The 16,313-nt window shown below is 42.5% G+C and overlaps 1 protein-coding gene across 1 annotated transcript in view; it reads right to left on the reverse strand.

Annotated features, from left to right (window-relative positions):
• Positions 1 to 16,313, reverse strand: part of slc12a3 (solute carrier family 12 member 3) — a 152,449-nt gene that overhangs the window by 4,329 nt on the left and 131,807 nt on the right. The window contains exons 23-24 of the mRNA XM_061928125.1: positions 10,193 to 10,279; positions 8,335 to 8,473 (exon numbers count right to left, since the gene is read on the reverse strand). Coding sequence (XP_061784109.1) covers positions 8,335 to 8,473; positions 10,193 to 10,279 — 226 coding nt within the window. The remainder of the gene's footprint in view (positions 1 to 8,334; positions 8,474 to 10,192; positions 10,280 to 16,313) is intronic.

Genomic DNA, 16,313 nt, shown 5'->3' on the forward strand with positions numbered 1-16,313 from the left:
AAATAAACGTAAGTTACAGGTTGGTTTCATAATGGATCAATGTAGCCGGGCCCGATAAAGCTATATAAATATATTTAGATTTGAGTGACGCTTTAGTGTAACTAAACGTTATGAAGGTGCTGGAATATTTCATGCTATTATTCAGAGGCAGCCTAAAATTAATCCTTTATTATTCACAACAGAAACGTGTACAATATCTGATCCAGTTCTGATTTGATGAGTTACATTTCTGTGGTATTATTAGTGTATGCTGCATCCCCAATGTTGAGAACATGGTGCCAGTATGCTGGGGTTTTTTCAATAAAATACTGGGAAGGATAGAAATGTAGTTCGTCTCTTTTATCCGAATATTAATCGATTAATCGAAGTAATAATCGACAGATTAATCGATTATTAAATTAATCGTTAGTTGCAGCCCTAGTTGCCATGCTGTACCAAATCTGCCCGGAGCCTTCAGAATCAACAATGCGGGCTTCTTTGCACTGTAAGTGAACGGATACATAGAGGTGATAGACAATTGCGATAGCCAATCAGATCATGAGTTGTTGTCAGTAAGGCCTTCTAGATGGCCTAACGCTGTGAAAGTTGCGAAAAACAGGAAGTGGCACCGGAACCATACAAGCCATAGAAAGCCACAGAAAACTCTCCGGTACAATAACCACGAAGATAAACTGTTTGTCTTACACCTAGTAATCCGATGTGGACAGACGAAGCCAAGCAATGCAGGTTTAGCGAGCGGTGCGCGCTCCCGCGAAGGAAATACATCTTTGGTAGGCAATCACATTTTGGCACAACACCGGCGGCGAAATGGGGAAATGCCCGCCACTTTCATACGAATCAACCGACTACGATGGTACCACTGGCTTATACGGTGTCGGATGGGTGCTACAAATTGTGAGTTTAAATATTTTGGTATTTTTCATTTGTTTTATACAATTCTTTTAATTTTGACAGTACCACGTAAGATATGTGTTAATTGCTATAGCGGGTTTATTGAATGTTAAATAAGCCAAAAAATACACCGTTTTGTAGACTGTTGCAGGGCTTCAATGGCCAGTAGCGTGCAAGTGGTTATCTGTTTAGTATCTCCAGCCGTGTCCATGTGGTGACATAAATTACGGTATTTTGAGAGGTGAAGTCGGACTAAGTAGGACATCACTGAAGGCATAGGTGAGAAATGCACGGGCCACCACTGACTTTACAGATACTGTAATATGATAGTTCACGTTTTTCAGTCAGTACAGATTGGTGTCCTATCGCTAATGCCGTAGCATGCCGTCGCAAGGCGATGTGTAACTACGCTAAAAAAAAGAGCTCCTCAGTGTTCCATTTTTTCCATAACAATGTCGCTACAGCTTGGTTGTTACACAGGATACGGAACCTAAATGAAGTATTGTTGACGGTTTGTTGTAAGCATTTTCAAAGTGATGTTGGGGCAGAATGGATTGATCCCATTGGCTGCATTGCTAGCCACCTAGAAGCGGCTGATTATTACAAATTAGAATGCAAAAAAAAAACTACTTTTGTCTTCTTGTCTTTCATAGGGATTGTGAACAATAGACAAAATTCCCCAAAAAGTGCAGTTCCCCTTTAACTCTGGGCTTTCCCTGTCAAACCTGTCCTTGCGCTTATTCTCACACTCACATTGTTCTTACGTGCCCCAAGAAGGTGAAATATTACATTGCATTTGAATCTTGCATGCAGCTCTAAAGCCCACATAATAAAATAAACTTCCATAAAACTATCATATCTATTCTGACTGTTTGAATTAGACACCTGAAAACATTGATTGAGATGAGGATAAAAAGACCATATGCCAAAAACTTAAAATGCTCATGATTTACTTGCTTTGTTTCTGCATGCGTGAATTAAAACAGCTGACGAAGGATGCCACCATGACATAAAAATGCAAGGCAACTGCGAGCGAATTGCCACGTTTGGACATCTTGGGCCGTTGAGTGCGTATGAGTTAGGTGTGACCGTGATCATAGAACTATGTGACTATTTAATACACAGGTGTCAAACTCAAGCCCGGGACATGATTTTATCTGGCCCGCAAACACCTGGAAATGACATGTGTCAATAATGTACTTCATATTTTCTCACTAAATGTTAAATTAAGTTAAAGTTAAAGTACCAATTATTGTCACACACACACACTAGGTAATGGATTGTTTTCGTTTTGACAGAAAAAAAAAATGTACTGCTTGAAATTGCATGCCTTCTAAACTTTAATAGTATCCATTATTGCAGGGGTCACCAACCTTTTTGAAACCAAGAGCTATTTCTTGGGTACTGATTAATGCAAAGGGCTATCAGTTTGATACACACTTAAATAAATAAATAGCCAATTTGCTCAATTTACCTTTAACTCTATGTTATTATTAATAATTAATGATATTTATCTTTGTGGAAACACTGACCATCGTAACGATTTCTCACAATAAATATATATAGAAACAGATAAATATCAATATGCAACACTTTATTTTTATATTTTCTCTAAGTGCACATTTTTCAAATTGAACATTTTCAAATGATCACTTCTAAGACAGTCTTGTGAAATCACAATATCCCATTTTAACTAGCTAGCCACTAACATTTTTTAACAGATCATGAATTACTTTGCACCATGTTTGTACAAATACTAACTCATGTAAAATGCAAAAGTCAACTCTCAAATTTTTAAATAAATCATTTCACACTTTGAACTGGACACCAAATCTGTTATCTGTTTCTTTGTCAGTGAAGATCAGGTCAAGATTTTCAAATTCTATTTGAGTTTTGTCTCTCTTAGAATTAAAAATGTCTAGCAAAGCGAGACCAGCTTGCTAGTAAATAAATACAATTTAAAAAATAGAGTCAGCTCACTGGTAAGTGCTGCTATTTGAGCTATTTTTAGAACAGGCCAGCGGGCTACTCATCTGGTCCTTACGAGCTACCTGGTGCCCGCGGGCACCGCGTTGGTGACTCCTGCATTATTGCAACAAATATTACAGTTTACTTTCCAAACATTTTTTTGTCTAAATAAAAATAAATAGTGTCAATACGTGGACTTTGGGGTGTTTTGTTTTCCCGGAATTCAAAGGAAAGTTGGCGCGGGCAAGGCGTGAATGTAAGTACATATTTTTATTTTAACACTAACAGACGCAAAAAAGGAAGCAAATAAAAGGCGCGCACAATGGCGGAGAACAAACTTGACTAATGAAACAAAACTTGCACAAAGGCAGAAACTATGAGCAATAAACAAAAACGTACTTGGCATGGAACTATGGTAGCATGAAGACAAAACCAGGTAGCAGGGGTGTCAGAAGAAGCATGGTATGAAAGGATAATGTCACCAGGACGAACAACAGAAACAGACCGGCTTAAATGGCAGTGGCATGATCAGTGAAAACAGGTGCGTGACTCAAAACGTGAAACAGGTGCATGACATGACAGGTGAAAACTAAATGGTTACTATGGTGACAAAACAAACAAAAGTGCACAAAGAGTCCAAAAACAAAACCGAACATGACTAAAACAAAACATGATCACACAGACATGACAAATAGGCCTACTTAAATATCTGCTTGACTTATGAATTTACAGCAAACTACCCATCAAATTAATAAAAATGACAATACATTTTACGGTGTTCTTTACAGCATGTCACTGTAAATTAAAAAAAATCTACCATTTTTTCCGTTAAAATTCTGTTGACTGAGCTGCCATATTTTTACTGTGAAATCTTGTTTTTAACGGTGTATTACTGTAAATAGAAAAACTGTACATTTGTTTTTACGGTGGAAAACTGGCAGCTAAGTTGCCAGAATAAAAAAGGAACTTTTACTGTTTTTCCATTCAAAATATGATGTTGTAAAAAACAATAAAAATGTTGTAAATGTAAAGTTTTTACTGTAAAATCGACAGTCTACTTAAAACAATTAATATAATTAATAATTATATCCAGGGGCATATTCATACATTATTCGCTGTTACAAGCGGCCCTCTGATGGCAGCCATAACTGCGATGTGGCCCTCAATGAACAACGAGTTTGACATCCCTGATTTGATAGAACATACATACATAAAGTAGCGTCTATCAATTGATTAGATATACTTTTTTGAAAGTTACAGTCAGCTGTCAGGGTCCCCCTTGCAAGCACACACACACACACACACACACACAAAACACGAACACACTGTCGAAGCACATGCCGACATCGCCCGGATTCCCAAACATTTTTGCTTAACAGAACTCTGGTTTGCATGTTCTCTCTGTGACTGCGTGGGTTCCCTCCGGGTACTCCGGCTTCCTCCCACCTTCAAAGACATGCACCTGGGGATAGGTTGAATGGCAACACTAAATTGGCCCTAGTGTGTGAATGTGAGTGTGAATGTTGTCTGTCTATCTGTGTTGGCCCTGTGATGAGCCAGCGACTTGTCCAGGGTGTACCACGCCGTCCGCCCGAATGCAGCTGAGATAGGCTCCAGCACCCCCCGCGACCCCGAAGGGGACAAGCGGTAGAAAATAGATGGATGGAAGAAGGTTGTAGTGGCGGACCGGTACTTTTTAGAGGCGGTATAGTACCGAATATGATTCATTAGTATCGTGGTATTACCGGTATACTAATACCGGTATAACAAAAAAGACAAAGAGCAGCTCGAAGACCTCGATGAAGAACACAAACCAAGGACCCAGATTTCCCTTGCCCGGACGCGGGTCACCGGGGCCCCCCTCTGGAGCCAGGCCCGGAGGTGGGGCACGATGGCGAGCGCCTGGTGGCCGGGTCTGTCCCCATGGGGCCCGGCCGGGCACAGCCCGAAGAGGCAACGTGGGTCCCCCCTCCAATGGGCTCACCACCCATAGCAGGGGCCATAGAGGTCGGGTGCAGTGTGAGCTGGGCGGCAGCCGAGGGCAGGGCACTTGGCGGTCCGATCCTCGGCTACATAAGCTGGCTCTTGGGACGTGGAACGTCACTTCGCTGGGGGGGAAGGAGCCTGAGCTAGTGCGTGAGGTGGAGAAGTTCCGACTAGATATAGTCTGACTCACTTCGACGCACAGCAGGGGCTCTGGAACCACTTCTCTTGAGAGGGGCTGGACTGTCTTCCACTCTGGCGTTGCCGGCAGTGAGAGGCGACGGGCTGGGGTGGCAATTCTTGTTGCCCCTCGGCTCAAAGCCTGCACGTTGGAGTTCAACCCGGTGGACGAGAGGGTAGCTTCCCTCCGCCTTCGGGTGGGGGGACGGGTCCTGACTGTTGTTTGCGTTTACGCGCCAAACAGCAGCTCAGAGTACCCACCCTTTTTGGATTCACTCGAGGGAGTACTGGAGAGTGCTCCCCCGGGTGATTCCCTCGTTCTACTGGGGGACTTCAACGCTCATGTTGGCAGCGACAGTGAAACCTGGAGAGGTGTGATTGGGAAGAATGGCCGCCCGGATCTGAACCCGAGTGGTGTTCTGTTATTGGACTTTTGTGCTCGTCACAGATTGTCGATAACAAACACCATGTTCAAACATAAGGGTGTCCATATGTGCACTTGGCACCAGGACACCCTAGGCCGCAGTTCCATGATCGACTTTGTAGTTGTGTCATCGGATTTGCGGCCTCATGTTTTGGACACTCGGGTGAAGAGAGGGGCGGAGCTTTCTACCGATCACCACCTGGTGGTGAGTTGGCTGCGATGGTGGGGAAGGATGCCGGACAGACCTGGCAGGCCCAAACGCATTGTGAGGGTTTGCTGGGAACGCCTGGCAGAGTCTCCTGTCAGAGAGAGTTTCAATTCCCACCTCCGGAAGAACTTTGAACATGTCACGAGGGAGGTGCTGGACATTGAGTCCGAGTGGACAATGTTCCGTACCTCTATTGTCGAGGCGGCCGATTGGAGCTGTGGCCGCAAGGTGGTTGGTGCCTGTCGTGGCGGTAATCCTAGAACCCGTTGGTGGACGCCGGCGGTGAGGGATGCCGTCAGGCTGAAGAAGGAGTCCTATCGGGTTCTTTTGGCTCATGGGACTCCTGAGGCAGCAGACAGGTACCGACAGGCCAAGCGGTGTGCGGCTTCAGCGGTCGCGGAGGCAAAAACTCGGACATGGGAGGAGTTCGGGGAGGCCATGGAAAAAGACTTCCGGACGGCTTCGAAGCAATTCTGGACCACCATCCGCCGCCTCAGGAAGGGGAAGCAGTGCAGTGTCAACACCGTGTATGGTGGGGATGGTGCTCTGCTGACCTCGACTGCGGATGTTGTGGATCGGTGGAGGGAATACTTCGAAGACCTCCTCAATCCTACCAGCACGTCTTCCTATAAGGAAGCAGGGCCTGGGGAATCTGTGGTGGGCTCTCCTATTTCTGGGGCTGAGGTTGCCAAGGTAGTTAAAAAGCTCCTCGGTGGCAAGGCCCCGGGGGTGGATGAGATCCGCCCGGAGTTCCTTAAGGCTCTGGATGTTGTGGGGCTGTCTTGGTTGACAAGACTCTGCAACATCGCGTGGACATCGGGGGCGGTACCTCTGGATTGGCAGACCGGGGTGGTGGTTCCTCTCTTTAAGAAGGGGAACCGGAGGGTGTGTTCCAACTATCGTGGGATCACACTCCTCAGCCTTCCCGGTAAGGTCTATTCAGGTGTACTGGAGAGGAGGCTACGCCGGATAGTCTAACTTCGGATTCAGGAGGAACAGTGTGGTTTTCGTCCTGGTCGTGGAACTGTGGACCAGCTCTATACTCTCGGCAGGGTCCTTGAGGGTGCATGGGAGTTTGCCCAACCAGTCTACATGTGCTTTGTGGACTTGGAGAAGGCATTCGACCGTGTACCCCGGGAAGTCCTGTGGGGAGTGCTCAGAGAGTATGGGGTAACGGACTGTCTTATTGTGGCAGTTCGCTCCCTGTATAATCAGTGTCAGAGCTTGGTCCGCATTGCCGGCAGTAAGTCGGACACGTTTCCAGTGAGGGTTGGACTCCGCCAAGGCTGCCCTTTGTCACCGATTCTGTTCATAACCTTTATGGACAGAATTTCTAGGCGCAGTCAGGGCGTTGAGGGGATCTGGTTTGGTGGCTGCAGGATTAGGTCACTGCTATTTGCAGATGATGTGGTCCTGATGGCTTACTCCGGCCAAGATGTTCAGCTCTCACTGGATCGGTTCGCAGCCGAGTGTGAAGCGACTGGGATGGGAATCAGCACCTCCAAGTCCGAGTCTATGGTTCTCTCCCGGAAAAGGGTGGAGTGCCATCTCCGGGTTGGGGAGGAGATCTTGCCCCAAGTGGAGGAGTTCAAGTACCTCGGAGTCTTGTTCACGAGTGGGGGAAGAGTGGATCGTGAGATCGACAGGCGGATAGGTGTGGCGTCTTCAGTAATGCGGACGCTGTATCGATCCGTTGTGGTGAAGAAGGAGCTGAGCCGGAAGGCAAAGCTCTCGATTTACCGGTCGATCTACGTTCCCATCCTCACCTATGGTCATGAGCTTTGGGTCATGACCGAAAGGACAAGATCACGGGTACAAGCGGCCGAAATGAGTTTCCTCCGCCGAGTGGCGGGGCTCTCCCTTAGAGATAGGGTGAGAAGCTCTGTCATTCGGGGGGAGCTCAAAGTAAAGCCGCTGCTCCTCCACATCGAGAGGAGCCAGATGAGGTGGTTCGGGCATCTGGTCAGGATGCCACCCGAACGCCTCCCTAGGAAGGTGTTTCGGGCACGTCCGACCGGTAGGAGGCCACGGGGAAGACCCAGGACACGCTGGGAAGACTATCTCTCCCGGCTGGCCTGGGAACGCCTCGGGATCCCCCGGGAGGAGCTGGACGAAGTGGCTGGGGAGAGGGAAGTCTGGGCTTCCCTGCTTAAGCTGCTGCCCCCGCGACCCGACCTCGGATAAGCGGAAGAAGATGGATGGATGGGTGGATAATACCGGTATACCGTACAACCCTACTACCTCACAAAGTAAACACAAACATTTATCACGGTTTTTGATGATTTTTTTTGTTATTTCAATGAACATCATACACTTCTAATTTTCAGCATTTTTCTTCACACTCACTTTCTTCACACACACATGATTGAATTTTTTTTTCTTTTTTCTTGCAAGCTATAGACTGAATGTGATGTTAAAGGGTTCACTGTGGCCTTTGTTACGCCAACTGGCGTTGTGAAAGCTCTTAACACACATCTTTTGCTTGCAAAACTAAAGCATAACAATTAGCAGCTCTTATCCAAAATAACTGGTAAGCTGGGGTACTCGTACGGTCAGTCCAGGTACCACAGTAATTTTGGTGTAAATGGCCACAAATGTACTTTTTGACAGCTATAAGGAAACATTTCTGAGTAATCTAGCTTCATTTGTCTTTTTTTTAAAATGTGTGTGCGTTTTATACCTTGGCCTTGTTTCTCTCCAGATCCTGCTCTGTGATCTCCCAGGGTTCTGTCTGTTCTCTTGATGGATCAGAATCACTTTCACTCTGTGGTTTGGTATCCCGCTTGAAGGAACTCAGCATATTGTCAAAGTGGTGAATGCTGGGAACAATCAAAGATTGACAACAAAAACTATGAGATGAATACCTGAATGTACTAATTTCTACAAACCCCGTTTCCATATGAGTTGGGAAATTGTGTTGGATGTAAATATAAACGGAATACAATGATTTGCAAATCCTTTTCAACCTATATTCAATTGAATGCACTACAAAGACAAGATATTTGCTGTTCAAACTTTATTTTTTTTTGCAAATAATAATTAACTTAGAATTTCATGTCTGCAACACGTGCCAAAGTAGTTGGGAAAGGGCATGTTCACCACTGTGTTACATGGCCTTTTCTTTTAACAACACTCAATAAACGATTGGGAACTGAGGAAACTAATTGTTGAAGCTTTGAAAGTGGAATTCTTTCCCATTCTTGTTTTATGTAGAGCTTCAGTCGTTCAACAGTCCGGGCTCTCCGCTGTCGTATTTTACGCTTCATAATGCACCACACATTTTCGATTGGGAGACAGGTCTAGACTGCAGGCGGGCCAGGAAAGTACCCGCACTCTTTTTTTACGAAGACACGCTGTTGTAACACGTGCTGAATGTGGTTTGGCATTAGCTTGCTGAAATAAGCAGGGGCGTCCATGAAAAAGACGGCGCTTAGATGAAAGCTTATGTTGTTCCGAAACCTGTATGTACCTTTCAGCATTAATGGTGCCTTCACAGATGTGTAAGTTACCCATGCCTTGGGCACTAATGCAACCCCATATCATCACAGATGCTGGCTTTTGAACTTTGCGTCGATAACAGTCTGGATGGTTCGCTTCCCCTTTGGTCCGGATGACACGATGTCGAATATTTCCAAAAACAATTTGAAATGTGGACTCGTCAGACCACAGAACACTTTTCCATTTTGCATCAGTCCATCTTAGATGATCTCGGGCCCAGAGAAGCCGGCGGCGTTTCTGGATGTTGTTGATAAATGGCTTTCGCTTTGCATAGTAGAACTTTAACTTGCACTTACAGATGTAGCGGCAAACTGTATTTAGTGACAGTGGTTTTCTGAAGTGTTCCTGAGCCCATGTGGTGATATCCTTTAGAGATTGATGTTGTTTTTTGATACAGTGCCGTCTGAGGGATCGAAGGTCACGGTCATTCAATGTTGGTTTCCGGCCATGCCGCTTACGTGGAGTGATTTCTCCAGATTCTCTGAACCTTTTGATGATATTATGGACCGTAGATGTTGAAATCCCTAAATTTCTTGCAATTGCACTTTGAGAAACATTGTTCTTAAACTGTTTGTCTATTTGCTCACGCAGTTGTGGACAAAGGGGTGTACCTCGCTCCATCCTTTCTTGTGAAAGACTGAGCATTTTTTGGGAAGCTGTTTTTATACCCAATCATGGCACCCACCTGTTCCCAATTAGCCTGCACACCTGTGGGATGTTCCAAATAAGTGTTTGATGAGCATTCCTCAACTTTATCAGTATTTATTGCCACCTTTCCCAACTTCTTTGTCACGTGTTGCTGGCATCAAATTCTAAAGTTAATGATTATTTGCAAAAAAAAAAAAAAAAAGTTTATGAGTTTGAACATCAAATATGTTGTCTTTGTAGCATATTCAACTGAATATGGGTTGAAAATGATTTGCAAATCATTGTATTCCGTTTATATTTACATCTAACACAATTTCCCAACTCATATGGAAACAGGGTTTGTTTGTTGTAATAATATGCAATCATTTTTCTCATGTGGTCAACATGCTTACTTTCTAAGCTGAGGTTTTTGATGGAGGTCAGGAAGCACTTCAACATCATGGAAACCAAGGCGGAACTTCTTGATTAATGTCAACACCCTGGAAAACATAACATTTATCTTTACTGTAAGATGAAAATCCAATATTATAGTGATATGGTGTACACAGTATAATTTCTTGCTTTGATATAATTTGCATTGATACGGTTTCAAAAAGGAGGCCACATTAATTTCCTTATTCTTTAGTTTTTACTCCATACAAAGATTACTTTGTATGGAGGGTTACTTAAGCGCTGTTATCCTCAAAGGCTGCACACACACTGTGTACACACCTGAGCAAGCACGCCAGCTACCCAAAGTTACGCAAGACACGGCCCAGCAGGCACAAGACATTGATACAACGTTTATTATGCATATATGTTTTTTATTTACTTCTAAACAACGTAGCGAAATATTTGTATTAGTAAATTGAGACAACGTTGATGTCTAACGTTGGATCCACGTTATTGGTTAGGAAATAACCAAATTTCAATGTCAAGTCAACGTCACAACCTGACCTTGAATAATGTCGCCAACGTTATGTTTGAGTTGCTCAACGTCAGGACCTAAGTCAACAATTTTTCAACGTTGTTTTAATGTCTTGTGCCTGATGGGGGAGGACAATTTGTGCAGTTTGAAGAATCAATGACTTTTGCTTGTTGTTCAAATACATTACATCACAGCCAGTGGATATACTTGCAAGTTAACCTCAATAATTTGATTAGCTGCTCTTTAAATTCAGTCTCCAAAGTAATCAAACTGTATCTAGCATGTTAGATCAAAGGTAATAATAATAATAATAATGGATTAGATTTGTGGCCTTGTAGTAAGAGTGTCCGCCCTGAGATCGGGAGGTTGTGGGTTCAAACCCCGGCCGAGTCATACCAAAGACTATAAAAATGGGACCCATTACCTCCCTGCTTGTCACTCAGCATCAAGGGTTGGAATTGGGGGTTAAATCACCAAAAATGATTCCCGGGCGCGGCCACCGCTGCTGCCCACTGCTCCCCTCACCTCCCAGGGGGTGATCAAGGGTGATGGGTCAAATGCAGAGAATAATTTCGCCACACCTAGTGTGTGTGTGACAATCATTGGTACTTTAACTTTAACTTTAACTTTAACTTTTTAACTTTATTTGTAGCCACAGCTGCCCTGGGGTAGACTGATGGAAGCGTGGCTGCCAGTTTGCGCCTACGGCCCCTCCGACCACCACCTATAATTCATTCACCAGTGTGAGCGGCACTGGGGGCAAGGGTGTCCTGCCCAAGGACACAACGACAGTGATTTGGGTGGCAAGAGGCGGGCAGCGAACCTGCAACCCCAAGTTTCTGTCACGGTTGCTGGGGCGGCAAGAGGATAACTAAAGGTTAGAGAAGATTTCTATGCATGCTGTCGTTCTTTAGGGTATTATATTTCAGGACATTCAACTGATCACAGCTGGACTGTTCAGTTTGTCTTAGAAGGTGTTCACCTCTCATCCGAGCATATCAGAGTAAGAATGGTCAAATATAGTCTAGATCAGTGGTGTCATACTCAAATACAGAGTGGGCCAAAATTTAAAACCGCGGGCAAAGGTTGAACAAATTAACCTTTTAATAGGGACCCAAACAAGTTTTGCATTGAGTATTGAACAAGCAAGGCTTATATAACTTTATAGTGACATGCAAAATCGAGTTTCAAATAATAATAATAATAATAATTCAAAAATATCAATGGCATATCAAATAAAATGTAAATAAAAATTGAATGCCTCTTTTCTATTTGCAGCCTTCTGAGGTAAATATCAAAATAAACTTTTTCCACAAGCTAATAATACATTTGAAAATAAAATAACAATAATGAATGAATGAAACATTCAAGACTTGAAGTAGCAAGAGCAGGTGCATGAATAAAACGTTAATTATTGCTCAGTTTGCTACACTGATTTGCTTTAACACTGAATATGGAACAAGCAACGCTTATATAACTTAATAGTGCAAAATCAATTTTCAAAAAACAAACGAAAAAACATCAATGGTATATTAAATAAGATTTAAATAAAAAATGTAATGCCTCTTTTCTATTTGCAGCCTTCTGAGGTAAATATCAACATTAACTTTTTCCACAGGCTAATACATTTCAAAATAAAATAACAATGAATAAATCAACCATTCAGGCCTTTTTACTGCTCTGTTTGCGACACACTGATCTAATCTGATGTGCCCAAGACAGATACTTGGCATCTTTTCTGGGATGCTAGTTCATTAATGTCGGGGCTCAGGTGGGCAGGGTTTGGTGGTAGCGGGGGGGGGGTATATTGTAGCGTCCCGTAAGAGTTAGTGCTGCAAGGGGTTCTGGGTATTTGTTCTGTTGTGTTTATGTTGTGTTACGGTGCGGATGTTCTCCTGAAATGTGTTTGTCATTCTTGTTTGGTGTGGTTTCACAGTGTGGCGCATATTTTTAACAAGGTTAAAGTTGTTTATGCGGCCACCCTCAGTGTGACCTGTATGGCTGTTGATCAAGTATGCCTTGCATTCACTTATGTGTGTGTAGGAGCCGCATATATCATGTGACAGGGGCCGGCATGCTGGAAAAGCAGACGTGACGACGCTAAAGGCAGTGCCTTTAAGGCACGCCCCCAATATTGTTGTCCGGGTGGAAATCGGGAGAAATTTGGGAGAATGGTTGCCCTGGGAGACTTTCGAGAGGGGCACTGAAAATCGGGAGGGTTGGCAAGTATGAGTATTAGCGGTGAATGCACCGCCGCTGTATAACACCGGCGGGCCAGCTCCAAGTTAATTTGATATTGCCTCAAGGGCCAAATTAAATTACACGGCGGGACACATTTGGCCCGCGGGCCAGAGTTTGACACCCATGGTCTAGATGCTGGTGCTAAAGCCCAAACAACTTATACTCAAAGCTTATCATTTTTTTTCTCGAAAAAGACAACATTTTGTGCCACCCCCAACTCTTGCTTGTGACTATTTACAGTATAATTTGTCTATAAAATTGTTATAAGTACACCTATGCATAAACTTGTATCCTTATTAACAAACATTAAAGAAAACAAAAACTAAATATAGCTTAACTTACAACAAATAATGACTTAACTAAAACTATGTTTCAGTCTATTTAAAAGTGCATACATTTGCCTGAAACAGAAAACATTAAATGCTTATTTAAACTAAAAAAAAATAGACCAACTTGCTGAAAGATTTAAAAAAATGTATTTTATTAAACTCAATAAATAATAAATTATCCAAATTGATCCAAAACATTAACCTACCAGACAAAAATGAAACAATTTGTGCTATATATTTTTTTCAAATCTAAATGAGGAAGTCCATATTAATGACTACAATCAGCATGTTTTGTAGTGAACAGCTTTTAAAAGCAGGGTTTGAAGCATGATACTGCATGATACTGATAAAGCACGATCCCCGAGGTGACATGTGGAATTTAAATTACATTATCGAAACCATTTAGATGTGATTAAAAGCACAATAGAAATGCAAATGAGAGTAAAGAAATCAATAAATATTAAATAAAAGAGTCAGGTCACAGCCTGCGATGAGAACACAATCAAGCACTGTGACCAGGCTACTCAGTGCGAGGCCTCTAACAATTACAATGGAATCCCCCTTCATTAGCGTTGAAGTATTATGTAGCAAAACAATCGCTGTAAAACAACAAATACCATCAGAAAATCAGTCATTAGACTGGAATCACCCATGTTAGCATTAGGGATGATACTCGAAACCGGTGATCCCGGTTGTTCGATATGAAAAGAACCGAGTCCTCGGACTCGAATCCCTTTTTGAGAACCGGTACCCGTTATCGAGACCACTATAGTAAAGAAAAAGAGTTGGTTCTTTATTCGAATCCCTGGGAACGAATCCCGTCCCGACCAGAAATGCCCTTTGAGACATCACAAGAAATGACGTCACGTAGCTCAGTCATTAGCAGTGTTGGGACTAACGCGTTACGGCGGTAACTAGTAATCTAACGCGTTATTTTTTATATTCAGTAACTCCGTTACCGTTACTACATGATGCGTTACTGCGTTATTTTGCGTTATTTTTTATGTAGTATCGGCTAGAAACTGAGAAGATCTGAGTGTCGCTGCTGAAGAGGCGACAAAAAAGAGGCGCGCCGCGCGCTATCTGTGTGTACGTGTGTGTGTGTGTGTGTGTGTGTGTGTGTGTGTGTGTGTGTGTGTGTGTGTGTGTGTGTGTGTGTGTGGGAGGGGGCGTGTCTGTGTCTACTATCAAGACGTCATGGCGAACCCCGAAGCCGAGTTTCTTAAAATGGAGATATTTTCAGTACGTTTCTTTTATCGACCACAAAGAAAAGAACATTTTAGCTGAATGTAAGTTTCAAATATGCTGAAACAGCGACAAAAACAACATGCTTCGACGAAGCTAGTAAAGAGACACACACTCACCTCCACCTCCAACAGCGGCTGGATTTTAACGAGGCACTGCACACGTGAAGGTACACACACTCTGTCAATTCTCTTATATACTCTTTCATTTTAAACTTTTAGAGTGTTTGATTATCACATCACTCTAAATGTTTAGACTATAAAGTTCACAAACCTAGAGAGGGATACTAGTGGGCCAGGCTAATATTTCCTTTTCTCTAAACTAAGTGGGGAAATGTGTAGAGTGTTCTGGGCTTCAGACATGATTTTATTTCATAATTCCTTGAGAAAACGCCTGGTTAGGCTTTATGTATGTAGTGTGTGCCTTTCTTGTTTTACAGCTATGTTGTTATTATGCTGTTTGTTACTTATGTATGTTAAGTTGCAGCTATTTAAAATAGTTTTGTCAATTTGTTCTGGTCTGAAACAAATTGGCCCTTTAAAACATATCTTTGTCTTTGTGTGTTGTATGTAGAGCACATTGCTTAGCAGAGTTCAGTGATGCAAATGCATGTCAAGTTGAACAACAGATTGTATTATTCTCCAGTGCAATAACAGTACTAAAATGAAGGCTAAAAGGGCATTATGGGGCCTTAAAAAAATAAAAAAATATATATATAAGTAACTAAATAGTTACTTTTCACAGTAACGCATTACTTTTTGGTTTAAGTAACTGAGTTAGTAACTGAGTTACTTTTGAAATAAAGTAACTAGTAACTGTAACTAGTTACTGGTTTTCAGTAACTAACCCAACACTGGTCATTAGGCGCAAATAGAGAAAGCAGGAAATAAATGGACCGGAAAAAGCGCTCCAAGGTGTAATAAAGTTCAAAACAAAAGGTATAATCCAATGAATAACTTTACTGAGAGATTTGAGCAGGGTACAAACACATGACGAACACTTTTACGACCAACCGGAAACATAGCAACCAGGCTAGCAACGCACCTCCTTTACGGCAGATGTCGCAACGTTCTTAAAGCAACCGCAGTACATACATATATATACAACACATCTTCCTTTTTTAACTTTTGTTTTTCTTTTCTTGTACACAAAACAAAATCACACTGTATATGTGTTGTCTGTCTAATTATAAATAATGCAGACGAGGCGTGTTGGCTGAGTTCTTGACGTTTACTTTCACAGCGTGCTCATAACCTCATTCTTAGCTGCCAGGTGACGACATGCAACAACACTTTTCGGGGCTACAGCGCATGCTCGTCACTCCCGTTGCATGCTGGGTAGTGTAGTTATTATATTCCCTAGCCTAGCTCATAACATCACATATTTCCTCCTATAAAGAAATAATGTTAACTCAAGAAAGTGTATTTCTTTTTTTAGCTTTAACTTTTCATTTTTTAGCATTGTAACCACATTTGCAAACAACTTTTCTCTTCATAGAATTTTCTTTCAATAAAGAAATAAAGTGCAAAAATGTTAAAGCATCATAACAAACAGTTATGTCAAATAGCAGCAGAAGTGCACTTTTTGGAGAGCTGTATTATTTTAAGTTTTGTACCCAAGGGACTGATTTTTTTTAACACTATATTATTATTTATACACCTATAGTGATCACAGAGACAGGTTGTTTTTGTGTTACTGTATATATTTGTTTTTCTGAAAAATCCCACTTAATATACTTTGGGTAACAACAGTTAATATTTATTTATTTGATTTGATTTTTTTAGGGGGGTA

The sequence above is a fragment of the Nerophis lumbriciformis genome, linkage group LG35 (genome assembly GCF_033978685.3).
Source record: "Nerophis lumbriciformis linkage group LG35, RoL_Nlum_v2.1, whole genome shotgun sequence".
In the NCBI taxonomy this organism is placed as follows: Eukaryota; Metazoa; Chordata; class Actinopteri; order Syngnathiformes; family Syngnathidae; genus Nerophis; species Nerophis lumbriciformis.